Source organism: Indicator indicator, chromosome 10 (genome assembly GCF_027791375.1).
Source record: "Indicator indicator isolate 239-I01 chromosome 10, UM_Iind_1.1, whole genome shotgun sequence".
NCBI classification, from domain to species: domain Eukaryota; kingdom Metazoa; phylum Chordata; class Aves; order Piciformes; family Indicatoridae; genus Indicator; species Indicator indicator.
Window position 1 is genome coordinate 28,249,535 of NC_072019.1, and position 27,893 is coordinate 28,277,427.

The 27,893-nt window shown below is 46.4% G+C and overlaps 1 protein-coding gene across 4 annotated transcripts; it reads right to left on the reverse strand.

The window, feature by feature from the left end:
• Positions 1-6,433: 6,433 nt before the first annotated feature.
• SERBP1 (SERPINE1 mRNA binding protein 1) lies at positions 6,434-27,446 on the reverse strand. Of its 4 annotated transcripts, none has more exons than XM_054384056.1 (9): positions 26,983-27,446; positions 23,887-24,040; positions 21,206-21,343; positions 20,959-21,030; positions 20,290-20,364; positions 18,185-18,362; positions 10,745-10,918; positions 8,305-8,343; positions 6,434-6,614 (listed from the first exon to the last, which is right to left on the reverse strand). In XM_054384056.1, exons 1-9 carry the CDS (start codon positions 27,371-27,373, stop codon positions 6,558-6,560), a joined length of 1,278 nt encoding a protein of 425 aa, XP_054240031.1. In that variant the 5' UTR covers positions 27,374-27,446; the 3' UTR covers positions 6,434-6,557. The 4 variants fall into 4 exon arrangements, with proteins under 4 accessions (XP_054240031.1, XP_054240030.1, XP_054240034.1 ...); XM_054384055.1 differs by having other exon boundaries at positions 20,959-21,048; XM_054384059.1 differs by lacking the exon at positions 8,305-8,343.
• Positions 27,447-27,893: the final 447 nt, after the last annotated feature.

The window sequence follows — 27,893 nt, forward strand, 5'->3', positions numbered from 1 at the left end:
CTTGGTCCACCACAGGAACCAGAGCAGTACCAACCATCATTTCCCACCACTGCTTACCCAAGAGCAAGGATTTGTGCCACAGAGGTGTTGGGTAGCAGGTTGGACTTGATATTCTTAGAGGTCTTTTCCAACTGTGATGATTCCATGCTCAGAACTCAACATCCCAGGAGGACCATGGCTACAGCCCATCATCTCCTCCAGCTGTCCACATTAGAGACACACACAATGACCTCTGTCTCCACAGGTTGTATTCCTCCCTGCAGCCCCAGCATGCCACAAAGTCATGGTGCTGCCAGTCACACCAGTGCTCCAGCACAGGGGGGCACCAAGGGACAGGGCTGAGCCCTTCAGGGTTCAGTTAAGGGAAGGAGGAGTCCTCACCAGAAAGCAGAGCAACAGGCAGTGCCTCCATACAGAAGTCACCTGGACTGGTGAGAAGAATCCAAAGCATTTATTGAAGTCTCCTAATGACAGGCCTGAAGGATGAGTTGCACCTGTAATGACTTTGTTTACACCATGTGTAGATACATCCATCCATCCATCAAGTGTTGGAAACCTGGACTTGGCTTCTTGCTTCCTCTAAGTCCAGCTCAGGTTTTACCTGCAGCTCTGAGCAGAATAAAATGTCCTCAAAATTGTCCTTACAGAGATGTTGCTCCTAGAGATGAAGTTGTTCAGATCTGAACTTACCTGGAGCATTCTCCTCCCCAGGACTGCTGCTGAGCAGTAGGCACAAGCTGGTAATGAAACCCTGCTGTGGTATCACCATCTCAAGAGCACCTCCCTGAACAGCTGGCATCCAGCTTGGTGAGGAAACAGCTCTCAGCAGCCCCACAGAGGTCTCCTTGCATCATGAGGATGCTACCTCCATGGCTTTCTCACCACCTTTGGCTTGAGTCATAGAATCATGGCGGGGTTGGAAGGGAGCTCTGGAGATCACCCAGTTCAAGCCCCCTGCTAAAGCAGGGGCTTGCCCCAGCTGGGTTTGGAAGCTCTCCAGACAAGACTCCACAACCTCTCTGGGCAGCCTGCTCCTGGGCTCCAGCACCCTCACACCAAAGTTTCTCCTCTTACCACAGCTACAGCAAAGTGTCTTCTTCCCACCAGGTAACTCACCAGTCACTGGAGGACAAGAATCCTCACCCTTACTGCCCAAATGCTTGGTGTGAGCTCACCATGTTCACAGCAGAAAATCACAGAACAGAATCACAGAATGGGTTGGGTTGGATGGGACCTTAAAGACCATCTGGTTCCAACCCCCTGCCATGGGCAGGGACACTTTTCACTAAGCCAGGTTGCTCAAAGCCTTGTCCAGCCTGCTCTTAAACACTTCCAGGGATGAGGCATCTACAACTTCTCTGGGCAACCTGAAGCAGTGTCTCACCAGGAACTTCAACAGCCCTTCCCAGATGTGCCAGTGAAGGCACACAACAGCCTCTTGCACACGAGGTGCAGCTCCTCCTGAAGGCAGGGCACACCAAGTGATGTCCACAGCCCACCTTCCACCCACACTTGGAACAGGCAGAACTTTGGTCTCCGGGCTCCCAACAAACCACATGAGGAGTCTGCATCAGCTCAGCAATGAAGCCTCTCTCATGTTAGCTACCAGAAGTTCAAAAATTCATATAATGGGTTGGGTGGGAAGGCACCTTCAAGATCATCTATTTCCAAACCCCTGCCATGGGCAGAGACACCTCCTACCAAACCAGGCTGCCCAAGGCCCCATCCAAGGTGGTTCTGAACACTTCCAGTGCTTGGAGCCTCCACAACTTCTCTGGAAGCTCCTTTCTCAGGAAGCTCCTCAGGAAACATCTTCCCAAGGCCAAGTCTCAGCAGCACATGGGCACCATAAGCACAGGCCCTCTTGGGGCAGAGCCTAGATGAGATGCTACTAACCCAAGTGGTTCCATCTCCACCTGTTGGTTTGGGTTTTTTTCCATGACATTTGTTAAAGAGCACGAAAATAAACCTTTATTTCAGTGAACACCCACCAAGATCCAAGAGAACACGTTCACAGTTTGAGTTCTTGACACAAAGGGACTGAAAAGAGGCAAATTTACATCTACCAGAACAGCAGATAGACAGGTTTGGAGTGCAAGCTGTCTTGGGAAGCATAGGTGACGCCATCAGGCATCTGCTCTACAGCAGAAAGTCAAGCTTGCTGACCATGTCCAGCTAGCAGGAATCCAAATGGTTCCACAGAAAGAAAAGCTTCTGACCATGTCCATCTAGCAGGAACCCAAATGATTTTAACAGAGGGAAAGCTTCTGACCATGTCCAGCTAGCAGGAACCCAAATGGTTCTACAGAAAGAAAAGCTTCTGACCATGTCCCAGCTAGCAGGAACCCAAATGATTTTAACAGAGGGAAAGCTTCTGACCATGTCCAGCTAGCAGGAACCCAAATGGTTCTACAGAAAGAAAAGCTTCTGACCATGTCCCAGCTAGCAGGAACCCAAATGATTTTAACAGAGGGAAAGCTTCTGACCATGTCCAGCTAGCAGGAATCCAAATGGTTCCACAGAAAGAAAAGCTTCTGACCATGTCCCAGCTAGCAGGAACCCAAATGATTTTAACAGAGGGAAAGCTTCTGACCATGTCCAGCTAGCAGGAATCCAAATGGTTCCACAGAAAGAAAAGCTTCTGACCATGTCCCAGCTAGCAGGAACCCACATGGTTCTACAGAAAGAAAAGCTTCTGACCATGTCCAGCTAGCAGGAATCCAAATGGTTCCACAGAAAGAAAAGCTTCTGACCATGTCCCAGCTAGCAGGAACCCACATGGTTCTACAGAAAGAAAAGCTGCTGACCATGTCCAGCTAACAGGAATCCAAGTGATGCTACTTAAGGGAAAGCTTCTGACCATGCCCAGCTAGTAGTAGGAATCCACATGACTCACTGCCTGGCCCAGAAGTCATCTGGAATGGAAGCTGTGGCAACTGGAAGAGCAAGCAGACAGCTTGGCTAGGGGGAGGCAGGTTTATCTTGCTTCTCCTTAAGTGTGGCTCTGCACATCCAGGTGTTTAATGGTATCAAGTATGGTGGCCCTAATGCTGGACCTGCCACAGTGCCTACCAAACCACAAAACAGTCAGGAAGAGGAACAACTCAGTGCTAGGACCTCTGAATGATCTGCTAAGGGTTTGGAGAAACAAACCAAAAGGTTTTACCACCCACTGGTAGGAAAGTTGTCTCCTTCTGCCAGCATGGTGCCTCCAGCTAGAGGTGAGTGCCCAACCTCCAATGGTAGAAACAGTGGAAACAACAGAAACTTCTATAGAAGAGTTCAGATGAAGGAACTCAACACCACAGTCCAAGAGTTTGATAGCTCAAAGGTCTCCAGTAACTTTTTTTTTTTGCCTGTCCTGTACAGCTATAAAAAAATAGGGCATTGCCTTTTGTCTTCTATCTACCTCATTAAGAAACTACAACTATCTTCTAAGCTGTCCAAAGTGTCAAACTTTAAAGACAAGAAACCTGTTTCTAGTCTCCTGACCAAAACCCCCTTTGTCAGCCATTCCCTCAACTTCTTTTATGTCCTCAAGTGCTCATGTTCCTGCAACACAGGGGTTAAATTAAATCTAAAGTGGGGTTTTGGAGGTGTGGGAAGGGTTTTTGCCTGTCACCCTCTGAAAAACATTCAGCTTGTCAGCTGGCAAGCAGAGCTGACAATGCACAGAACCACAGCAGAGTTTTCATACACCACCAGGCTGGAAGGGGACTTCAAGGATCATAAAATAAAATGGTTTGGGGGGGAAGGGACCTTAAAAATCATCTAGTTCCAACCCCCCTGCCATGAGCAGGGACATCTTCCACCAGGTTTGGTTGGAAAAGACCTTTAAGGTCATGAAGTCCAATCATTCACTAACTCTATCAAGGCTGGTGCTAAAACATGTCCCTCAGCACCACATCTCTGCCTCTTTTCAACACCTCCAGGGTTGGGGATTCAGCTGCCTCTCTAAGAGCCTGTTCCAGTGTTTGAGAACCCTTTCAGTCATGAAGTTTCTTCTAACATCCAACCTAAACTTCCCCTGGTGCAAGCAGAGGCTGCTTCCTCTTGCTTCTCTTTGTGGTGTCTCACAGAGATGCAGTGTCTCAGTCTGGAGGTGGAACTCCCTCCTGTGGCTCCTCAGAGGCCCTGCTGCTGGTGTAGCAGCACTGTGGGTACGCTCACAACAGTCAGCTACTGCTGTACCCATACTGACACTAAGGAACCCTGTTGGACACCAGATCAAGCTATCACCTTCCTCCACCTCCCAGCTCCAACATGAGGAAAAGTTACTCCCATTGACAGGGAACCCACAAAGAAGGAAAAAAAAAAAAAAAAAGCAGGAGATAATTAAAAAGTTTTTCTTTTGGCCAACAAATTCATAGAATCATAGAATTGGGTTGGAAGGGACCTTCAAGATCACCTAGTTCCAACCCCCCTGCCATGGGCAGGGACACCTTCCAATAGACTAAGCCTCAAGGCCTCATCCCACCTGGCCTTGAACACCTTTTGTTCTGAAGGGGGGAGGAGGGAATAAAGGTAAAAAGAGTGAGGGAAAGGGGTAACACATTAATGTTTAAGAACCAACTATCCACAGGTCACTGGATGGATCCAGGAGGACTTAGCTCCAAATCAATGTGCTTTGAATTTTGTTTCAAGTATCTGGTAGCAACTATAGATTCATAGAACAGTTTGGGTTGGAAGGGAGCTTAATGATCATCTAGTTCCAACCCCCCTGCCATGAGCAGGGACACCTTCCACTAGAGCAGGTTGCTCAAGGTCTTGTCCAACCTGGCTTTGAGTGTAGAATCCATAGATTTATAGAATGGTTTGGGCTGGAGGGACTTTGAAGGTCATCTACTTCCAACCCCCCTGTCACAGGCAAGGACACCTTCCACTAGAGCAGGATGCTCAAGGCCTCATCCAACCTGGCCTTCAACACCTCCAGAGAAGGGGCATCCACAACCTCCCTGGGCAACCTGTTCCTCACTGTATTTTGTAGGAAGATTTTGCATCAATCACCCAGAAATGAGTTGGTTTTTTTTCAGGCTGAAACCATTAAAACTAAATTATTCCAGGAGTTAATATCCCAACACAGCTCTACCAAGCTTGCCAAATGCAAACACCTCTCAAACAGCCACCAAAAACCTGCTCAAAAGAGGAGGTGCAATGATTAAACCCCAGGTTTTGAGGGGAGGGGGGAAAAAAGGCTGCCAAATGCAAACCTCTCGCAAACACCTACTAACAATCTGCTTTAAAAAGGAGGTGCAATAATTAAAACCCCAGTTTTTGAGGGGAAAAAAACCAAGGCTGCCAAATGCAAACATCTCTCAAACAGCCACTACAAGACTGCTTGAAAGAGGAGGTGAAATAATTAAACCCCAGTTGAGGAAATGGGGGGGGAAAAAAAGGCTGCCAAATGCAAACACCTCTCAAACATCCACTAAAAACCTACTAAATAGAGGTACAATAATTAAAACCCAGTTTTTGAGGGGAGGGGGGAAAAAAGGCTGCCCAATGGAAAAAAAAAAAAAATCTTCCAAACACTCACTAGATTCCTGCTAAAAAGAGGAGGTAAAATAATTAAATCCCAGTTTTTGAGGGGAGGGGGAAACAAGGTTGGCAAATGCAAACATCATCTTCCAAACAGCCACTAAAAACCCGCTTGAAAGAGGTGAAATAATTAACATCCAGTTTTTGAGGGAGGGGGAGGGGGGAAAGGCTGCCAAATGCAAATCATCTTCCAAACACTCACTAAAAAAACTACTAAAAAGAGGAGGTGCAATAATTAAACCCCAGGTTTTGTTTGGGGGGGGGGGGGGGAGAAGGCTGCCAAATGCAAGCATCTCTCAAACAGCCACTAAAAACCTACTAAATAGGAGGTGCAATAACTAAAACCCATTTTTTGAAGGGAGAGGAAAACAAGGCTGGCAAATGCAAACATCATCTTCTGAACACCCACTAAAAACTTGCTCAAGGTGCAATTATTCCAGCCCTAGTTTTAAGGAGGAGGGGAAAAAAAAAAAAAAACAAACAGATTTTTAACTTCTGAATGAAAAGATAAAAAACAAAGAAAGAAAGAAACAAACTTCCCAAACCAAAAACCAACCCCAAAAACGAAGTGAAAGCTCTGAACTGGTACACACTGTTCACACCTATATTTTTTGTTGTTGTTTTGTTTTTTTTTTTTCTTTTTCAAGTTTGGAAACGCATATTTTCAAGCAGCAATACAAAAAAGTATCCATGAAGAATGCATAATCTCTGAAAAAATTATGAAAACATCCCTGCTACCATTACATTTCTAAATACAAAACTGACTACCATATTTGTTGCTTCTTGTGTAGCGAGAGAAGTTCATTTTCAAAACAGGTAAAATTCAGTCTTTAGGTGTGAATGGTATGAATGACAGTCTCCTCTTTTTTTTTTTCTTTTTTTTTTTTTTCCTCTGTGTGTGGTATTTTTCTTTTTTTTTTTTTTCCTTTACATTTCTTAAGTTGTTTAGGATCCTTTAAGCATGCAAGCCTCGGAGAGGAAGGCCCAACGAGGGCAGGGTTGGCTTTATGACATCCAGTTTAGGACAGAGCTGGGAAAGCCTCTGGGTCATCTACATCAGGAGCAGAAGCACTTGACTGAAAGAGAAACAGCACAGAGTTATTACAGCTTCAGCAGAACCAAAGCCTAGGAAATTTCTAGATCAACAGGGACTGGAGGTTCTCCTTTCCCTCTTTACTCTGCCCAAGAGAGGCCTAAGCTGGAGTATTGTGTCCAGTTCTGTGCTTCCCAGTTCAAGAGACAGGGAACTACTGGAGTGAGGCCAATGGGAGGCTCTAAAGATGCTGAGGGGGCCTGCAGCATCTCTGTGAGGAGGAAAGGCTGAGAGCCCTGGGGCTGGTGAGCCTGCAGAAGGGCAGCCTGAGAGGGGATCTGCTCAAAGCTAAGGGGTGGGGAGCAAGAAGATGGGGCCAGACTCTTGCCAGTGGTGCCCAGCAATAGCACAAAGTGCAATGGGCACAAAGTGGAACACAAGAATTGTAGAATACAAAGCTGAAAGGAGCCTCAAGGATCATCTAGCCCAAACTTTCTTCAGAAGGACTGAAGATAGCAACTGCCCAGGGAACTGCTTCCCCAAAGCGGGCAGACAGGTGCTGCAGCAAAAGCCAGGAGGTTCCATCTGAAGAGGAGGAAAAGCTTCTTTGTTGTGAGGGTGTTAGAGTCCTGGAGCAGGCTGCCCAGAGAGGTTGTGGAGTCTCCTTCTCTGGGGAGCTTCCAAACCCAGCTGGCCATTGTGATGCTGGGCAAGCTGCTGTGGGTGCCCCTGCTTTAAGCAGGGGGGTTGGACTGGATGATCTCCAGAGGTCCCTCCAAACATCATTTCTGTCTGATCTGCAATTCTACATGACAAGGTCAAGCCTCTGTCCCAGTGCAGACAGGCTGGGCAACACTTGGATAGGACAGGGGGATTTCCCTGCACCCCAAAAGGGAAAGAGGCAATTCTTCCTCTTTAAAACTATTTTAACCTGAGAGGGTCCAATAGGGAAATACATGGATTCAAAGAGCACAGTGGAATAAGCAGTCTAATGCTGGACAAACCACTACAGGATCAACTTTTCCCCCCATGACAAGCAACACTTTTTGTTTTTTGTCCCAAGGATGAGAAAGTCTCCTGTAGTACTTTTTGAATCCAAACCATCTGAGGAAGCTTTATAGGCAAACATATCATAATCACACATGATTATCAGAAAAGGTTATGGCTCTTTTTCCATGTGGATTTGCACAAAACCACTGATTCTTAACAGAAGGACACAAGTGAAGTGTTACAAAAAAGGCCAAATTTGAGTTTCACACATGAAATTTTTCTCCCAAATAAACTCTTCAGAAGAAAAAAAAAAAAAGAATTCTGGTGCCATTTTAGCTCTAGAAATCCATACATTAACCAAGAATCACCTCACTGCTTCCCAACAGAGGGTTTTAAAGACTCTGTACCACATCTTAAAAAAAAAAAAAAAGAAAATGCAAAAATTAAGTATTTTGGAATTATCTTCACTTCATCCATGAGGGATGTGGAAGAGGAGGAGAGTGGGGAGAGGTGGGATAGTGGAGTGTAAATAAATATGAGAGAAATAATCCATAAACGATAATCTAGAAGTGACCAAGACACTGGAGCAGTAGCCAGCCCACATATTAAGAGGTAAAAAAGCAGTAAAAAAGAGGTAAAAAAAGATTAGTATCTCTCATTACAAAAAACAAGTAGAGAATCAAGCCCAAAAAGCCACTGCTCCACTGCAGGAAGGAAGTTACAAGTAAAAAGAAATCACCAACCTGGTTGGGTGTGTGGATCACATCAAACTCCTTAACCAACTGGAAGGAAACAAACAAAAGAATTAACATCAAAAAACTTTTCTGCAGCTTATTTAACTTTTCTTAAGCATTCTTGAGGAAGCAGGAAGTCAAATTAGTGAAACAGCTCCAAGAAAACCACCACCATTTCAGTTCAAACACTTTAAAGGTTTTATATTCATATCAGTAGAGTTTTCCAACTAATAAGCCTAAAAAATTCCAATGTTAAAAAGAAAAGTGTCCTAAAACAGACAAAAATGAGCAGATCTGGTCTCTGAGTTCATTTCCTAGTGAGTAACAATTTCATGAGATGTATTTTTTAAGCTAAGTAAGCAACCCAAAACATATCTTTACTGTAGAGTTATAAACTGAAAGAATTTTGGACTGGAAAGACAGAAGAAATGTTTGACACCGAGGGTGGTGAGAGCCTGGCCCAGGCTGCCCAGAGAGGTGGGAGCTGCCCCAGCCCTGGAACCACTGCAGGTCAGGTTGTTTGGGGCTCTGAGCAAGCTGCTCCAGTTGCAGCTGTCCCTGCTGACTGCAGGAGGTTGGGCTGGACAGACCTTTAAAGATCCCTTCCCACCCTAACCATCAGTTTGTGATTCTATGATTAATCCTCTAGAAGCAGGTTTTTAAACTGATGTTTGTTTGGGTTGTTTTTAACTAAAAGAACTAAAGTAGGAGGAAGCAAGAAATGTGGAGCTAAGAACAAAGTGCTTTGGGTTGGTCTTTTTTCACACTGGAGCTGCCCAAAAAAGGGGTCTTTTGAGTGGTGATGGTTTGAACTAAAAAAGGAAGATTCAGACTGTAAGAGAGAAGGGAGAAATGTTTGACACTGAGGGTGGTGAGAACCTGGCCCACGTTGCCCAGAGAGGTGGGAGCTGCCCCATCCCTGGAAGCATTGCAGGTCAGGTTGTTTGGGGCTCTGAGCAAGCTGCTCCAGTTGCAGCTGTCCCTGCTGACTGCAGGGGTATTGGACTGGATGATCCTGAAAGGTCCCTTCCAACCCAACCCAGTCTGTGATTTCATACTACAGTACTTCAACTTCACACCTTCTCTCCTCAAGCCCATTCAGAACTTCTCCTGAGTATTGTCTTAGGGCTTTAAGACTATAAGAGGTAAAAAAATTCATGTGGATTGGGAAAGCAGTCCTAACATTAAGAGTCTCAATTCCACATGCAAACTCTGAGTTCCTCAGAGTGAAGATCTAATGTGCAGCTGTAAAATCAGCCTTTCACCACAACAGGTCATAATGATGCAGATACATCAACCTGTGTCTGAAAATAACCCTCTAGTATTTGGGGTTCTGCTGCTCTGGCACAATCTGAAGTGTTTTATACATCTGTCCTTCTGAAGTAAATTTTTGAGTTTAGATATAAAAATGGGCAGTACTTTTTAATCAAACCTACTCCCCACCCTGTTTTTTTGTGTTTAATAAACCCTACTAAAACATGCAGCCTTTTGTCATAGAATCACAGACTGGGTTGAGTTGGAAGAGACTTTAAAGATCATCTAGTTCCAACCTCCTGACATGGGCAGGGCTATCTCCCACCAGACCAGGTTGCTGCAAGCCCCATCTAATCTAGCTTTGCACATTTCCAGGCTTGGAGTCTCCACAACTTCTCTGGACAACTTGTTCCAGTGCCTCACCACCCTCACCAGGAAGAATTTCTTCCCAATGTCTAATCTAAATCCAGCTTCTTGCAGTTTGATGCCATCACCCCTCGTCCTGTCACTCCATGCCTTTGTAACAAGGCCCTCTCCAGCTCTCCTGTAGCCTCCTTCAAGTACTGGAAGGCTGCTCTAAGGTCTCTGAAACCTTCTCTTCTCCAGGCTAAACAACCCCAACCTTCTCAGCCTGCCTTCATAGGAGAGATGCTCCAGGCCCCTGACCATTTTTGTGGCCCCCCTCTAAGAGCTTCATGTTGGTGAATCCAGAGGTGAAGCTGTGCTAATAACTCAGTTGAAAATAAACCTGTAAGTATAGGTTTACTCAACCTTGAGTTTTACATGTGGTGTTTCCTGTCAGAGTAACTCCCCCAGAAATAAGGAAGACACAGAATGGTTAAGGGTTGGAAGGGACCTCTGGAGACTGAGTCCAACCCCTCTGCCAGAGAAGCATCACCTTGAGAACACACAGGAATGTGTCCAGGCAGGTTTTGCATGCCTCCAGAGATGGAAACTCCACAACCTCTCTGGGCAGCCTGCTCCAGGGCTCCAGCACCCTCAAAGTAAAGAAGTTTCTTATCATGTTTAGATGGAACTTCCCATGTCCAAGCTTATGCCCATTACTCCTTGCCCTGTCACTGGGCACCACTGAGAAGAGCCTGGCCCCATCTTCCTGCCACCTAAAACCACGCACGAAAACCCTGACAACAACTAGAGCTAAAGCCTGTTGCAGATGGAAGCTGTAGCTCCTCACCTTGTCGGTTCTGCCACCACGGCTGGCCCTGCCACCACGCCCTCGGCCACCTCGTCCCCCTCTGCCGCCGCGCCCGGGGCGGCCCAGGTCTCCGAAGTTGATCTCCAGCTGGGATGTGATGTCATTTGCTGGCTTGCGGAAGTGATGATCCATTACAGAGTCCTCAGCATGAGCCTGAAATCAGAGTTTGTCTGTGAGCAAGGAAAACAGTCACCAACAAATCACCCCCTCCCTGCGGGTGTTCAAGGCCTTCAGCAACCTGGGCTAGTGGAAGGTGACCCTGCCCACAGCAGGGGGGTTGCAACTTCAAGGCCCCTTCCAACCCAAACCACTCTATGATTCTGTGAAGACCTCTCCATTTGTAGATTTGCTCTTATCACCAAAGCACCTTCACCTCTAAATCGCTCCTCAACTGACAGTTGATAGATTCAAACTCAAAACCAGCACAGGAATCACTAGAAATTAAGTTCTACCACTCCAGCAGGTCCATCTCCTTGTATTGAGGGCCCCAGAGCTGGGCAGAGTGCTCCAGGTGAGGTCTCACCAGAGCAGAGTGGCAGAACCACCATGATTCTTTTGATGCAACTCAGGATGCCACTAGCCTTCTGGGCTGCAAGTGCCCACTGCTGGCTCATGTCCAGCTTCTCATGCACCAGTACTCCCCAAGTCCTCTTCCACAGGGCTGCTCTCTATCATCCTAAGAAATCTTCATGATCTATTGACACATTTCATTCTTTGTAACCATTTACTTGGTAACCCATCTTTATTTTTGCTCAATGAAAGTAGGGAAGTGATAAGAAATCTTTCTTGGTTTGCATGAGCTGTAACAACCAGCCAAGGAGTCATCAACAGCTCAACCACTACCTAACTGAAGAAGCCAAAACATTAATGCTAGAAGTCTCACCAATTATGCTGAAAAAGATGACTCTCAACCCTTTTCTCATAGATGGTTGTTTCCAGTGAGAAACCAGAACCTTGAGGAGCAAGGTAGATACACAAGCCCTGAACCCTGAACTTCTGGCTCAGGTCTTCCTCCAGAAATGCATGCTGAAACCTGCTGACTAACTTTTCTCGTGGTGTAACTGGACAACATACAGACTTCAAAGACACAGATTGTGCAATCAAACACCCCAGACCTTTTAATTACCTTTTGTGGATCCTTCATAGGGCAGCTAATGCATTGACAGAGTTTGCAGTCAAGAGGCTGAAAGTTGCTTCCAGAGGTTCTTCCAAGTCAGTGACAAGCCTCATGATACACAGAGCCATGAAGAGCCTTCTATACACCACCAATTTAACTCATTAACTACCCCCTACTTCTTCCCTACAAATTTAACTAACTACTTCTCCCCCATCTATATACCCATTCCAGTGCCCAGCTCTACATATGGCCTCCACAATGTCCTACAGTGGAGGACACCATGATTTAATCTGGCACAATGCCGAACACCCTTCTTCCCACACTGCTTCATCTCAAGACTATTCCACTGGGATGAATTCGACTGATCCCCATCCCACTCCTGATTTTACAAGCTTTAACTCATAGAACTGGTTAGGGTAGGAGGAAACCTCTCTGGGTCACGCATGTAACTTGGTCCTCAACCCACCTTCCAGTTTAACAACATTTTTTCATACAGACAAGTTTTACATCAGGGATTTAGAGTGCTTTAGCTTCTAGGATTGAACCACCAGAAACCAAACCTGAAGGAATCACAGACAGGTCTGGGCTGGAGTGTTATTTGGGGAGGTGCATCCAACACATCAAAGGTTTCAACTCACTCAAGGACTGTAAGCAGAATCCTGGAAAGAGCAAGGGTTTAAGTTACCCTGTTGAGGCCCTACCCAGGAGATGTTAAAGACATTTATTGCCTAGAGCCAGACAGCAAAATCCAACAGATCACAGAATTATCAAATCATTTTGGCTGGCAAAGACCGTCAAGATCAAGTCCAACCATTGTCTAACTCTACCAAGGCTGCTGCTAAAACAGTTTCCTTAGCACCACATCTAATCATAGAATGGGAAGAGACCGCTCAAGGTCATCCAGTCCAAACCCCCAATGCAGTCAGCAGGGACATCTACAACCAGAGCAGGTTGCTCAGATCCCCAAACAACCTGACCTGCACTGGTTTCAGGGATGGAACATCTACCACCTCTGGGCAACCTGCGCCAGGGTCTCCCCTCTCATGGTGAAGGGAATCGCACACTCTTTCCTCAGGAATCCCTTTTCCAAATTTGAGAAGTGAGCTGAAAGTTATTTTTCAGGGAAAAGCCATTCCACATCTCAGCCTGACACAGCACTACTCAAATCTAAGCACCTCAACCAGCTGCAAACCAGAACATGGTTTTCTTTCCTTTCTTACTATTTAAGCTACAGTTTGGATCACTGCAGGGTACAGAGATTCTACCTCCACCTCATGAATTCCACCTCCAGCTCATTGAATGTCCACACAGAACATTCTGAGAGGTGCTGTCAGTGGCTTTCTACAAGAATTCTGTGCATTCCTTCCCCTACACTGTTACTGCTTCAAACAGAAACACTACAACCCACACAAACCATTCTGTTCTCACAATTTATCAACCACTAAGCCAATAAATAGCAAATTCCACCTGTAACCCAATGTCATCTTCACCCAAAACACCAGTAAAAGACTCAGCATGTTCTCCTCAACTTCTTCTATCATTTAGGTGACAACAGACATGGAAGTATTGTACAAATTGCTTATTCTGAACAATTTTTGGGAAGCATTTCATGTCTATTGGCAGCTCTCAGCAGTGCTCTGATCTAAAAACTGATTGCCTCTGAGAGGCAATCAGTGCTTGGGGGTCTTGGGGAAGGCTGTGACCAGCAACCTGGTCTAGTGGGAGGTGTCCCTGCCCATGGAACTAGATGATCTTTAAGGTCCCTTCCAACACAAAACCTTTTATGGATCTAGGAAATCAAGACCAAGCTGCTAAGGCAAAGAGAATCAAAGTAGGCATTGAGATGTGGAAAAAGAGCAACCCCAGAAAATAAAGACTCATGATAGAAGCACTAATGATGAGCTGTGGATCAGCTCAAGTTAGGAGAGAGGATACTAACAATGAAGGGTTCTGCATGGTTAGACAATAGGCATGGACAGAAGAGCTCCAAGTATCTACTGGAATTCTCTGGTTTTGTGGCTTCTTAACATCCAGCCCTTGCTTTCAGAAGGGGCTGCCATGAACACACAGGTAGACAGAAAGGATCAGTACCTCATTTGACTCCAGCAGACTCCCCTGCATTTCTGTCATCGCCTTTGTCTGATGAAAGTTGCGTGTCCACACCAAAGTGACAAAAAGGAACAAAGGGAGAAAACAAAAGGAAGAAATGAGACTCAACTACATACAGAAACAACAGGTAGTAAGGTCAACATGAACTGGCTGGGTACAGATGGCACTGAGTGCAGGAAGCAGAAGAAAGGATGAGATCAACAAGCAGAGGGAACATCCAGAAGGATTAGAAGATGGTCTGGGATCACAAGAGTAGAAACGAGATTAAAAAATGCAGATGGACACTAAAAAAAAAGGTTTAACACAAGCTGCTGGAAGCTCAGCAGAGACCAGGCATGCAGGCTGATCTCCAGCTCAGAGAGAAGAGAGTGGGATGTTTAAAATGACTGTTGAAGAGAAAAGATCCTGCACACTCTTGCTTCAAGAGTTATTCCTCCATGTTTTAAGAGGAACCTTTCCTATTCTCCTGTTGCAACCTCCTCTAAAAAAGGGATTAGATGAGCAAGAAAGCTTGAAGGCACAGGGATGAGGCACAACACCACAGATACACAGAGGAGGAGCTGACCTCCTTCAGCATTGATCTTTCCAGGAGAATTGCATCCAACTTTTGGATCAAATTTTAAGATCTCTCCACAATGTGACCCTTCCCTGGGATCAAGTCTCTAAATCAGATGCAAAGAAGGAAAAAAGAGTGTCTCTATTCAATGGCATAACCCAATCTACTCCTAGAAAGAGTCTCACAAGACTAAGGCTGCCAATACACATAGATTTGATGTTAAACCAGCAGGAATCTGGAACAGGATTCAGAGTTTGTTATCCTTTTCTAGTCATTGCATAGGAAATGTAAACAAGAGAAAGACCCCAGGCAGGGCCAAGTGGTTTACCCCTCAAAGAGCACACAAAAGAGAACTCTTTCACAAGACTAAGGCAGATGGCAGGACTAGATGTCCACACTCCCTTTTCCCAGACTCCTAGGGCATTCTTCCAGTAGTTCTCAAGCTACGGAACAAGGGTGGGCATCATAAAGCTTCCATGCAAGCTCCTGAGAAAGCCTGCTGAGGCATATTGTGATTTTTCAGGTTTAAGAGTAGAGATCTCGTGTCAAATGCTAGGCATTTCCCTTCAAACTGTGATTTTTCAGCTATAAGAGTAAGGGATCTGGGGCCAAGTCCCAGAATTGACCTATAACCCAAGTCTCTTCCACACATCAACTCAACAGGAATTACAGAATCCTTAATTTCATGACTCATGAAGTACATGCAAAAGGGCAAACACAAAAAAGAACAGCAAGTGATTGGTTAAGTTTTGTTCCTGACTTCTAAATACTCCATTTTCTGAACCTGCTGGCAAAGGAGGTACACTGAAAGCTTCCCCAGTGCCTGTATTTTTGAGCTGTTCTGCTGTACCACTGAGCAAAAATAACCCCCATGCTGATGCTTCCCAAGGAACAATTAATAAGTGAAATGAGGAGACAGACATCTGCTGGCCACAGAATAAAAAGCAGGGTAAAAGCAGCTAGATTTCAAGGCAGTTTTGTTAATTTCATCATTTCTGCGAGCAAGGAGATGTTAACTTCTTAGACCCAACTCATTTCTTGGAGAAGTTAAATAAATACATCTCTCAAATAGAATAATCTACTCACTACATCATTTTTTCCCAAGAAAATACTTGGATTATTTATTCTCACTGTTTTTATTTGGGGGTTTGTGATTCATCTTTCAACTGGAATACACAGCATGGAACTTCCTAGCTTTTAAATCACTTCAGAGCAGCACCAACTTATCACAGACACAGGTAAAATGACTGTGTTCAGATGATTAAATGGCAAATAAGTCTAGATGATTTGGGAAAAATTAGGGCTTGAGAACTTGAAGGACTTGAAGTAAATCTTGGAAGAAAGTACATCTTTAGTAAAGCTTGGTAAAGCACATCAGTATTTGTCTTTTAATATACTCTTAATACACAGTGATTCATGGATTCACAAAATGGTTTAGGTTAGAAGAGACCCTAAAGATCATCTAGTTCCGTGGGCAGGGACACCTTCCACTAGACCAGGGTGCTCAAGGCCTCATCCGCTTGGTCTTGAACACCTCCAGGGAGGGGTCATCCACAACCTCCCTGGCCAACCTGTCCCAGTGTCTCACCACCCTCACTGGAAAGAATTTCTTCCTAATATCCAGCCACAGAAAGCAGCATTTAATGAACACACACTGCACATAAAAACAAACCAACCAACCAACGCTCAAATCCTTTAAAGAACAGAATTGCCTCACACAGCAAGGAAAGAAAACAGCACAAAACCAGCACAAAGTCAAACTCATCCCAAATTGAGTGAGATTAGAAATGGGAATTTTCACTGCCCGGTGCCTCCCCAGCTGTATTAGGTCTCCAGTTTACAAGAGAAAAAACAACAAGCAGAAATAGATAAAGGTCAGAGAAAGACTAAACAGTGTATGCCATGGTATCTAGTTGTTTCAAAGGGAGTCACAACCATCTGGCACACAAAGTTGTAGGCCACTGATTAAGAGCAAGCTGCTAAAGGCATTAGAGTGGGGAAAGGAAGAGATTAAACCCAAAGATTAACCCAGAACAGAGCTCTCAGCATCTCCCTCCCGTTCTGACCAGTCTCCTTCCCACTCTCACTAGCTTGGAACAGAATTAATTAAGATTTTGCAGTGACTGAAATGAGTACACTTGAGAAAAAACAACTTCACACAGATGGATCTCAGCTGTCCACACCTCAAGTACTGGGGGCACAGTTTTGGGACTCCCACTCAAAGGACAGAGTGAAATAGAATCATCAAATGGTTTGGGTTAGAAGGGACCATAAATATCATCTAGTTCCAACCCCTCTGCCATGGGAAGGGACACCTCCTACTAAATCAGCTCGTTCAAGGTGCCATCCAGCCAGGATTGGAGCCTCCATAGCTTCTCTGGGCAACCTGTTCCAGTATTGCACCATCCTTATGGATAAGAATTTCTCCCTAATGTCTCATCTAAATCCATCTTCTTCCAGTTTGAAGCCATCACCCCTCATCCCTGCCCTTTGTAACAAGTCCTTCTCCAGATTTCCTGTAGCCAGCTTCAAATCCTGGAAGGCTGCTCTAAGGTGCCTCTGGAGTCTTCAGGATGAACAACCCAAACTCTCTCAGCCTGGCCTCACAGCAAAGGGCTTCCAGCCCTCCCAGCATTGCTGTGCCTTCCTCTGGCCCTACTCCAACAGGTCCATGTCTGCTGTGCTGAGGACTCCAGAGCTGCCCCAGCACTGCAGGTGGGGTCTCAGCAGAGCGCAGCAGCAGGACAGAATCCTCTCCTTGCACCTGCTGCCCACTGTGCTGGGGAACAGAACCCCCAAGTCCTTATCCTCAGGGCTGATCTCCAGCCCTTCACCTCCCAGGCCTGGATTAGTGCTTGGGATTGCCCCAACCAGGTGCAGGACTTTGCACTTGGCTTTGTTCAACTTCATGAGACTGGCACTGGCCCACCTCTCCAGCCTGTCCAGATCCCTTACCTCCAGCGTGTCAACAGCACCACACAGCTCAGTGTCATCAACAAGTTATTTAAGCTGCCTTTAATAACGGGCAAATAAACATGCTATCACCAAACCTCTTCCGAAATGCTCACCAAGACACAACCCCTACAAGCACTCCAGTCTAAGCTCCAGGTGGTATCACAGTATACACCAACCTAGAGGTACAGCTCAACTGCTAAGCTAAGAATAGCTACTTTTAACTTCAGTTTTAGCACAGAAATGTTATTCTCACTTCGCAGACCTAGCTATGAGTCAGCATCTCAAGGAATCATAGCACTGCTTTGGTTGGAAAAGACCTCTAAGATCATAGAGTGCAATCATCAACCCAGTATCACCACAGTCATTAAACCATATCCACAGGTTTCTTGAACACCTCCAGGGATGGTGACTCCACCACCTCCCTGGGCAGCCTGTTCCAATGCCTGAGCACTCCTGCAGGAAAGAAATTGTTCCTACCATCCAACCTAAACCTCCCCTGGCACACTTCCTCTCACTCAATCACCTGATACTAGGGAGAAGACACCAAGCCACACCTCACTCTAACCTGTTTTAGGTAGCTGTAGAATGGAGCTTCCTCCTCAAGCTCAATAGAATAGAATCAATGCATCAATAAAACAAAACTACACAACCTAGATACTAGAAATGATGAAAAAAGTTTTACCTCCTCACTCTTTGACTTGTGAAGGACAAATCCCTTTTTCCATTGCCCATCAGCACCCTCATTTGGTTTACGGATGTTGAACTCCACTTTTGCACGATCCTTACTTTGAATAGCTTTCCACTCATCCAGGGTCATTTCCTTAGGGCCTTCTTCCTTTACTTCTTCAACCTCATTCTCTCTGTAGTGAATTTAGGGAATATTATTACAAGACCTTTAAACTCACGTTCTAGACACAAATTCAAAATGTTGTTAAAAAGCAGATTTGTTGAGTGGTTAGCAGTTTGGAGGTGTATGTAAAACCCCCTTCAATACCACCGCTCAGAAAACACAAAGGAATCTCAACTCCTTTAGCCAGAGCACCAATAAAAAAAAAACTCAAATCACAGCCAACCTTTAAACAACCAAGAGGTGAGCACAACTAAATATTATGATATATAAAATATATTTATACTGATTCATGCCATCTATTCTCCACTTTAATGACCATTTTCTTCACAAATATGAAAGCCCAACTTCTCCTTTCTGAGATACCTCTCTCCCAAAGACTCAAGTTAAGACACTGAGGGAGAATTTGTTCTCAACACCATTTTTGAGCTTGTTCACTTTTTAAAAAGCCAGAATGTAACCAGATTTGGATAGTCTGCTTCCTTCACCAGAGAAACTCAGCATGGTGCATGTATGTGCAGCAAAAAGATCATGAAAGCCTGAAGCGAACACAACACTCCCAACTTTCAACCTAAACCTTCCTTGGGGCAACTTTAGGCCATTTCCTTTTGTCCTCTCACTTGTTCCTTGGGAGATGAGACCAACCCCAACCTGGTTTCCAACCTCCTTTCAGGGAGTTGTAGAAAGCTAGGTCTCCCCTCAGCCTCTCCTTTTCTCTAGGATCAACAACTCCAGGTCTCTCAGCTGCCCCTCTCCAGGCCCTTCACTAGCTTTGTTGCCCTTCTCTGGACCTGCTCCAGAACCTCAATCTCCTTCTGGGAGTGTGCCCAAAACCGAACCCAGAACTCAAGGTGTGGCTTCACCAGTTCCAAATACAGGGAAACAATCGCTTCCCTCATCCTGCTGGCTACACTATTGGTTATCCAAGCCAGGATGTCAGCGGCCTTCTTGACCTCCTGGGCCCACACTGGCTCATCTTCAATCACTGTTGATCAACATCCTCAGGTCCCTTTCTGCTGGGCAGTTTCCAGCCACTCTGCCCCCAGCCTGGAGCATTCATGGGGTTGTCATGACCCAAGTGCAGTTCCCAGCACCATATGACCTCAGGCCATAAATCCAGCCTGTCCATGTCCCTCTGTAGAACCTTCCAAACCCCCAGCAGATCAACACTCCCTCCTAGCTTAGCGTCATCTGCATCACTTCCCTCATCCAGATCATTGATAAAGATACTGAACTGGCCCCAGTACTGAGCCTGGGGAACACAAGTTGTGACCAATGCCGTTTTCTTCTGAAGCCACCATAAACCACATTCCTCATTAAAATGCAACATTTTATTGTGCTATGCTACCATAGAAACCTGTATCATGTTTTTTACATCAACTCTAAGCAGCACTACTGCTCCTTCTGCTTGTTCTGTTTTCCTAGTTACTGTATTTCATCCCTCCAATCCTAGGTTTCTCCTGTAACTATTTCAAAGTGGAGTAAGAAGCAATCATGTGAACCTCTGCCCACATACCAGAAGCTGATGGAGAAGAGATAAAATCTTTCTTCTAGGGCTGGTCACACAGACTCAACAGTTGTTCTGAAAAAACTAAGTTTAAAACAAGTTGCCTTCCACTGGCAAAAGAACATTTTGTTGTTTTATTTGCTGGTTCCAGGTAGTTAGGAGCACAGATGCTTCTGGATTTGGTGCTTAGGAGTTGCAACACCAAGAGTCTAAGCCTATTAAAATTGATTGTTAATAAACTAAAGCAGAAAGCGACTCAAACCCTATGTGACAGGAAGAGTTCCGTGACAGAGATGAAGTTCTCAAAAGACTGTTTCAGCAGCATTGCTAAAGAAAATATAATCTGAGTTTGGTAAAGCAGAAGTAGGAAGGTTAAAGGTAAAATAAAAGTATCTTTGAAGCAGTCAAAGACACCAAGAGAGGTGGCACTCACTTGTTTTCAGAGTCAGCAGGCGGATGTTCCTCTCCCTCCGGCGTTTCCTCAGTTACAGCTGACTGATCCAATTCACTGCAATTACATCATGTGGAGAGGTTTGGTTTTTAAACAGTTCAGCCCCATTTCAGGTTCTACAGAGGATGACCACAACCCACTCTTCTTTAAGAACTGTTTCATTAAGGATTGCTACTTTCCGTGCATTTACTTTCTGTGCCTTCCACCTTTCTCATTGCTCTCCCCAGTGCTCACTAGAACCCATCTGACAGCCTCCCAATGAGACACAAAATGGGATTTGGGTGTTAAAAGCACTGGTTTTAATCCAGTACTTGGTAAAAAGCGTGCTTAACCTGATCAAAATGAAATTATTCTACTTTAAGTAACTAGCACAAGACCCCCACCACATTCCAAACTTCTCCCAAATTCTGTTTTCAAGAGCAAAACCATCCTTGATGTTACAAGAAAAGGCCTGGTTTCCTACACTGGAAATGGCCTGGTCCCCACACTCTCCAAAGACTGCTTGTAAGAGCGTAGCAAAAATCTTCTAAGAGCAAAACTGATCCAGATCAAAGATGCAACAAGCAGCTAAAGCTTTCCATTCTGCAAGCCCTAATAATGAGGATTCATTAACATTCAGCTAATAGTTTTCTGAGTAATCAGATTACTAACGTTAGCTCATCTTTGACAGTTCCCCAGTTGTGCGATCCGCTGCCGCCGCGCTTGTCCTCGTGCTTCAGGCCGCTGAAATGTGAAACAGAACTAACAAAACTGAGTTAACATTAAAGTGACCAGAAATCCACGAGGCAATTTTCAATGCATCTAACAAACAAACAAACAAAACCAAAAAAAAAAAAAACAACAAACCAACCCATAAAAACCAAGAGCCAAAAAGCAGTAGAAAAAGGTAAAGACTTACGATCTATCGCTGCCGCTGTGTCTGTCAAATTCACGTTTGCCACGAGAGTCAAAGCCATCTCCCCTGCTCATGCCACGGCCACGGCCACGGCCTCTTCCAAGTCCACCACGGCCACGCATAGGTCGGTCAAGGATGGGTCTAGCATGGAAGAGACAACAGGTGAGTTTTTCTCTGTGAGGACAGGCTGGGAGAGTTAGGGTTGTTCAGCCTAGAGAAGGCTGTGGGGAGACCTCCTGGTGGCCTTCCGGTAGCCGAAGGGCATCTACAAGAAAGCTGGGGAAGGACTTTTGACAAGGGCTTGTTGTGACAGGACAAAAGGGAATGGACTGAAGCTGGAAGAGGGGAGATTTAGACTGGAGATTAGCAATTCTTTACAGTGAGGGTGGTGAGACACTGGAACAGGTTGCCCAGGAAGGTTGTGGAGGCCCCCAACCTGGAGGTGTTCAAGGCCAGGCTGGATGAGGCCTTGAGCAACCTGGGCTAGTGGATGGTGGCCCACGACAGGAGGTTGGGACTAGATGACCCTTAAGGTCTCTTCCAACCCAAACCATTCTGATATTGTAACTATTTCACACTCCACAATTTTATATCATGTTTTTTAAGGTTTTCTTTTTTGCCTTTTCAGAATTTTCCTTTGGTAATTACTCTAAGTGGGGCAATGACCTAATTCCAATCCCAAATTATCAGACTGAAAAAAAATCATAAAATGCATCGTGTTGAGGCACCCTCAAGAGTTTATCTTGTCCAACCCTCCCACAGCAAGCAGGGACATCTGCAACTAGATCAAGTTGTTGAGGGTCCCACCAAGTTTGACCTTGAATACATCCAGAGATGGAAGCTCTACTACCTCTCTGGGCAACCTGTTCAGTATTCCACTACCTTCATTGTATAAACCTTCCTCCTAACATCCAATACATGTCACCTACATAACACTTGTATTTTAGAATCCCAGCATGGTGGGAATTGAAAGGGATTTCTGGGGATCATCCAATCCAACCCCCTCTAAAGCAGAGGCACCCACAGCAGTTTGCCCTGCATCACAACGGCCACAAGGTTTGGAAGCTCTCCAGACAATGAGACTCCACAACCTCTCTGGGCAGCCTGCTCCAGGGCTCCAGCACCCTCACACCAAAGAATTTTCTCCTCCTCTTCAGATGGAACCTCCTGGGTTCCAGTTTGTGCTCACTGCCCCTTGTCCTGTCACTGGGCATCACTGAGAAGAGTGTGGCCCCATCCTTTTGCCCTCCACAGATGATTTAGCTTCTGCTGAGCATTGAGAAAACGCCCTCTGAGGCTGCTCTCCTCCAGGCTCAACAGCCCCAGGTCTCTCAGCCTCTCTTCACCAGTCCCCTTATCCCCTTTGTAGCCCTGAATCTAGAAATAAATGCACAAGACAATCACTGCCCTTTTGCATCTTTGCACTAAACTCCCTAATTTAGTGTTTGCATTATGTTACATAACTAAGTGGAACTACAACTTCAATTAAACTCACATCTACCTGACTTATTTCTCCAAAGATTGTAACTTTGGCTACTACAATGTTAGTATCTGAACTTTCAGAATGCTTCAATTCTCGATCCTCCCTGACAAACCTTCATAGAATCACCAAAGCATTTTGGTTGGAAAAGACCTTTATGAAGATTGAGTCCAACCATTCCCTAACTCTACCAAGTCTGATGCTAAACCATGTCCCTCAGCACCACATCTGTAAATCTTTAAATGTTGCCTAGATGCAAGATGGCTTCACAGCTTCCAGATTTGAATCCACTGCAGCCAAGGTATAAACACCAACATGGACAAAGTTATTGGCTTCCAAGTCAGCTGTATGGATTTAAGCAACAGCTGTAATAGCAAAAGGATCTGCAGGCAACAACTACACTTGAGTTCCTTTTCCTGAGCTATCTGATACAGATTTTTCATAGAACTGTTTCAGATGGAAAAGATCTCCATGAAACCCAAACATCAACCTACGACCACCATGGCCACTAAACCATGTCACAAAATGTCACATCCATAAATCTCCATTTAGGAAGACATGGTGCAGATCTGAATTATTTAAACTGGTCTTTGTTTAGTTATATCAAGGGAATTTTCATGTTAGATCACTCCCAGACTAAAACTTGAGTCAAGTTTGTGAGTAAATTCATGGAAAATCAAAGTTATAATGAACTTTTATAAGTCACGCATATTAAGTCAATTTAATTTTGATTCAATTAGCTGTTTGTTTGGACAACTGGGTCTTTTAAGGCTGGAAAACAGCAGACTGAGGGGGAAACTCATCAGTGCTGATCAATACTTCAAGAGTGCATGTCAGGAGCATCGGACCAGGCTTTTGTCAATGTTGCCCTGAGACAGGCCAAGAGGTAACAGGCACAAACTTACATATAGGAAGTTCTACCTAATAATGAGGAGGAACTTTAATTTAAGGCTGATAGAGCACTGGAACAGGCTACTCAAAGAGCTGATGGAGTCCCCATCTCTGGAGACATTCAAACCCCACCTGTACATGTTCCTGCGTGACATCCTCTAGGTGAACCTGCCTTGGCAGGGGGGTGGACTTGATCTCCAGAGGTCCCTTCCAACCCCAACCATTCTATGGTTTTAACTGGATGTCAAAAAGCAGGACAGCCTCTTCCTGTCAAAGCTGGGTAAGGTCTCTGAATGGAAGAATAAAATCTTACTTGTCAACAGAAAATTCTCCCCCTTCGGCTTTCTCATCGGCAGGTTTCTCAAAGCGGCGCTCACGAGGAGGTCGTCTCTCTGGTCTCCTGTCAATGGGTTTGCCTTCACCCTGCTGCTGCTGCTGATCAGGCCTCCTGCCAATGCGCCTTATCCCTGAAACATCAGGCCAAAGACATCAACGGAACGCAAAGCTGCACCGGGACAGATACCGACTCTTCAACACCAGAAAACAGCTGGAATGGGAGGTTTTGTCCTACTAGCCTTGGGGCTGAATAATCTGAGAACCTTTCTCTTTATAAAATAGTCCCTGCAGATCACTTGACGCTTCTCCTTCACATTTTTTGTGCAGCATCTCAATCCAACTGTCTTTTGTAGGAAACCAAACCTGTCAGAGCACACACTGCATTAGTAACCTGTGTTAAAATGCTGAGGTCAACCTTCAAAGGAAGAGTTGAGGTAAGCAAGGTTTTTATTATTTTTTTTTACCCCCTTTGAAAGGTGCTTTTCAGGTGAAACAAGTGTTTTTTTGGCTTTGATGCACACCAAAATGAAGTCAGAGTCACCATGCTGGAATCAAGTCCCTGTGGCAGCAAGCTTGCTTTATCCCTTTGCGCTGTTCTTAGGAGCTTTTTTGGCCAGCAGTGAGTCACGGTAGGACCACCCTCACCTGGATGGGTGTCACTTGTACTCCAGTGCATTTGGAACTAGTCAGTGACTAACCAAGGTGTTAATTCACACCAATCCCCCAGTCCTACAAGCTCCTTGACTTAAAATAGCTGAGCACCCTGTGCCACCAAGCTGGCTCCAGCTTTTCCTTCCCTCTCTTTGCCTTCTCAAAGTGTTTTCTTTAACTAACAACCTCCCATGGGCATTGTCTTCTTCACTAAGACTAAGACTTCAAACGTTGTTTTCTTCTCCACTCATCTACAAGCCCTGTTTACTCTTCTTAGAGGGATCTGGACAAACACATTATATTCCCTTGTTATGCTACTTTTGGGGGGCAAAATGATGAAGGAAGAATGTCCCAAGGCTGGCTCTAGAGTTGTAAATTGAAATGAAAAGCTCCCAATATTTAATTTAAAAAACAAAAAGAAATAAAGTTCCTGTTTAACGAGCAAGGTCCTATTTGGGTGGGGCTAATGATATCCAAGCCAACACACCCAAAGGAACAATGCCTTCCCTACCTGACAAGCTGTACTTCAGGTGAAGTTTGCATGACATGAGTCGCTGGATGAGTGATCCTTTCTCCCTGAGGAGCCAAAAGGGTTAAACTCATTGATATTGGCTTCAAAAAGGTCTCTCAAGCTAAGGAGGTGAAGTTTAGAAGGCAAGGGAATGGGCCAGGGTCACAGTGAAGAACTACGATGGATAATCCATGTCTTTGGAATTCTAAGTTCAACAGTCTGCACTCCGAGAACAAAAAATGGTGAAGCCTAACTGAAAATGTTTCTTCTTCCTCTCAAAAAGCTTTGGACTGGTTAATTCACCAATCATCCTACATCTTAAGAGTACTGGAACTGACTTTAATTGCAACATATCCACACAGGAAACAACCCCTGACCATATCATGGCATCAAACACCTTCATGATGTCGGAACTTCTGTCCCACACCCAAAATAACCATTTTCAAACTGAACAGCGAGTGTTCACTACAGCACTCCACACACTGCTATGAAAGCAGCCCTGACTTTCTCTATTTCACTACTATAAGCCACAAAACAGCTTTTTTCCTACTGAAGTAGGAAACGGAGGTGAACATGGAACACATCAAAATCCCCCTCCGTGTTCTCCCATGCTGGCCCATGCTTGACGTTCACCTCACAAGGGACACCACCATCATTCTCTGACTAGTATTTCCAGAGGACACTGGCTTAGCAAATGGTCACTTGGGACTAATTATTGTGTTCCTCATATGGGAAAACAACTCCAACTCTCAGGTGTTGAAACACAAAATATCCTTAAGCAAAGAGTACCCTCACAGCTCTCCTCACAAGGTGTTTCCACACAACACTTGGAGGTCCCCTTAACCAACCAACCAGAATAAAACTTTTTCTGCCTTAAATAACACAAAACATGGTGGAGAATCATCAAACATTTTAGTCAGATCCTTTCAGACAGCACCATCCTCTTCTGAAGCAACCACCTTAGAGTTAAAAATGCACTTGGCAAGTTGTCTCCTCACCCACACATCAACTGCTGTCACCACACCTTGATGCATTTTAAGGATTCCAATTTAATTCAGCTTCTGACCCATTTGGTGTGTCCCAAAGCCTCTACGTGGTACAACTGCCCACCACGGGACACGAAGGCACAAAATCGACTCCTCTTGGTGCTGTGTCCTCCTAATCGCTTTGCCCAGAACATGTTTATTTCACCTTTTAATACTGTCTTATTTCAATAAAGTTTCTCTCGTGGGGATGTGTTACGGGATTTATACACATGAGAAATTCACGCAAGCTATATTAAAACACATCTATGGTTCTCATCCACGCTACTCCCAACTGAGCCAAGTGAATTGTTCCCTTCAAAAATATGACCCAAGTGAATTTCGAAAAGCACAGGGAGAGCCAAACACTCTCTTAAAGATGTCAGGACCCCCGCACACAAATAAAAGCAATTAAAAGTTCAGGATGAGATTCTCTGTTCCGCGAGCAGCCCTCCCTCCTCCACACTAGCACGGAGGCACCACCCGGGCACCCCACGCCCGCCCTTCCCCGACTCCATTTTGAGCGGGCCGTGGGGACACAACCACCCGCGGCCACGTGTGACCGAGCTGCCACCGGCGTGGTACGGTCCTCGTTCCTCCCCGGAGCTCCGTCCACCCGGGGACCGCCGCTAACGGGTGGCTCCCTTCGACACAGGTGCCCCGGGCGCCCTCCCGCCATGCGCTTCCCCACGTGGGTGCGCGGCCGCCGCGGGCACGGAGCTGCGCTGAGGGCCTCTCTTTCCCGCTTCCCCCCCCACCCCACCCCACCTCACCTCCTCCCGCCGCGCTCCGCTGCCTTCCCGCCGCCTTCTTTGTGCGCGGCGGGACGCGGGGCGGCCCCGCCAACAGCCCCCCAACTCCCTCCCTTCCTCCCCCCCGCCGCGCTCACCCTCCTTCCGCAGCGGAGCGCCGGGCTGGCCGCTGCCCTCCTCCCGGCGGTCACCGGGGCCCCCAGCGGAGGCGGCGAAGGGGGGCAGCGGGTTCTTGCGCTCCTTCTGGGACTCCCTGCGCAGCTGCTTGGCCGCGCTGCCGGGGCCGCCGCCGCCAGCGCCCGCCTGACCCGGGCCTCCACCGCCGGCCCCGCCGGAGGAGTTGGTCTGGGAACCCGCCGGGCCACCGCGGGCCCCGCCGCCTCCTTGGCTCCCGCCGCCGCCGCCGCTCTCTTTCCTCCGGGTCTCGGCCGCCCGTAGCACCTCGAAGGGGTCAGACTCGTCATCAAAGAGCTGGTCGAAGCGGTTGGTGACGACGCAGCCGAAACCCTCCTGCAGGTGTCCGGGCATGATGGGCCCCCGTCGGCGGGATCCTCCTCCGATGCTGCCGGGGCCCCCCGCGCCCTACTCGCTGCCGCACAAGATGGCCGGCTCCGAAGAGACCCGCTTCTCTTCCGGCGCCGGGCACATCCGGGCACCTCACCCCGCGCGGGGCACGACGGGAACGGCAGGCGGTCGGCGGCCCGCGCCCGCCGCCCTCTCCCACCCAACTACGGCTCCCGGCGTGCACCGCATCACCATTGTGTGCAGCGGGCGGGGCTGGCTCGGGGGGCCGCGGGGCCTCCTGTTGTCGCCGCCATTGCCGCGGCCCCGGGCTACGCCGCGCTCAGTGATCCCTCACGGGTCCTGACGGCTCTTCGTAGACCCCCTTGTAGCCCCTCTCAAACCCCTACAGCAGCCTGCGGGAGGGGGCCAAGGGCTGACCGCCACCCAGGGAGTAACCCGAAGGCCCTGGAAGGGGTTTTGTGACAGCGGTGACATCAGAAGTGACGCCATGAGGCTCTTTTTTAACCGTCTTTCTGAACCCCGG

Coding starts and splice junctions, on each gene's coding strand:
- SERBP1 (XM_054384055.1), bottom strand. CDS start 27,373: ATGCCCGGACACCTGCAGGAGGGTTTCGGCTGCGTCGTCACCAACCGC. Junction 24,041..26,982: donor CGCTCCGCTGCGGAAGGAGG/GTGAGCGCGGCG, acceptor CTGATGTTTCAG/GGATAAGGCGCATTGGCAGG. Junction 21,049..21,205: donor CACAGCGGCAGCGATAGATC/GTAAGTCTTTAC, acceptor CAGTTTTGTTAG/TTCTGTTTCACATTTCAGCG.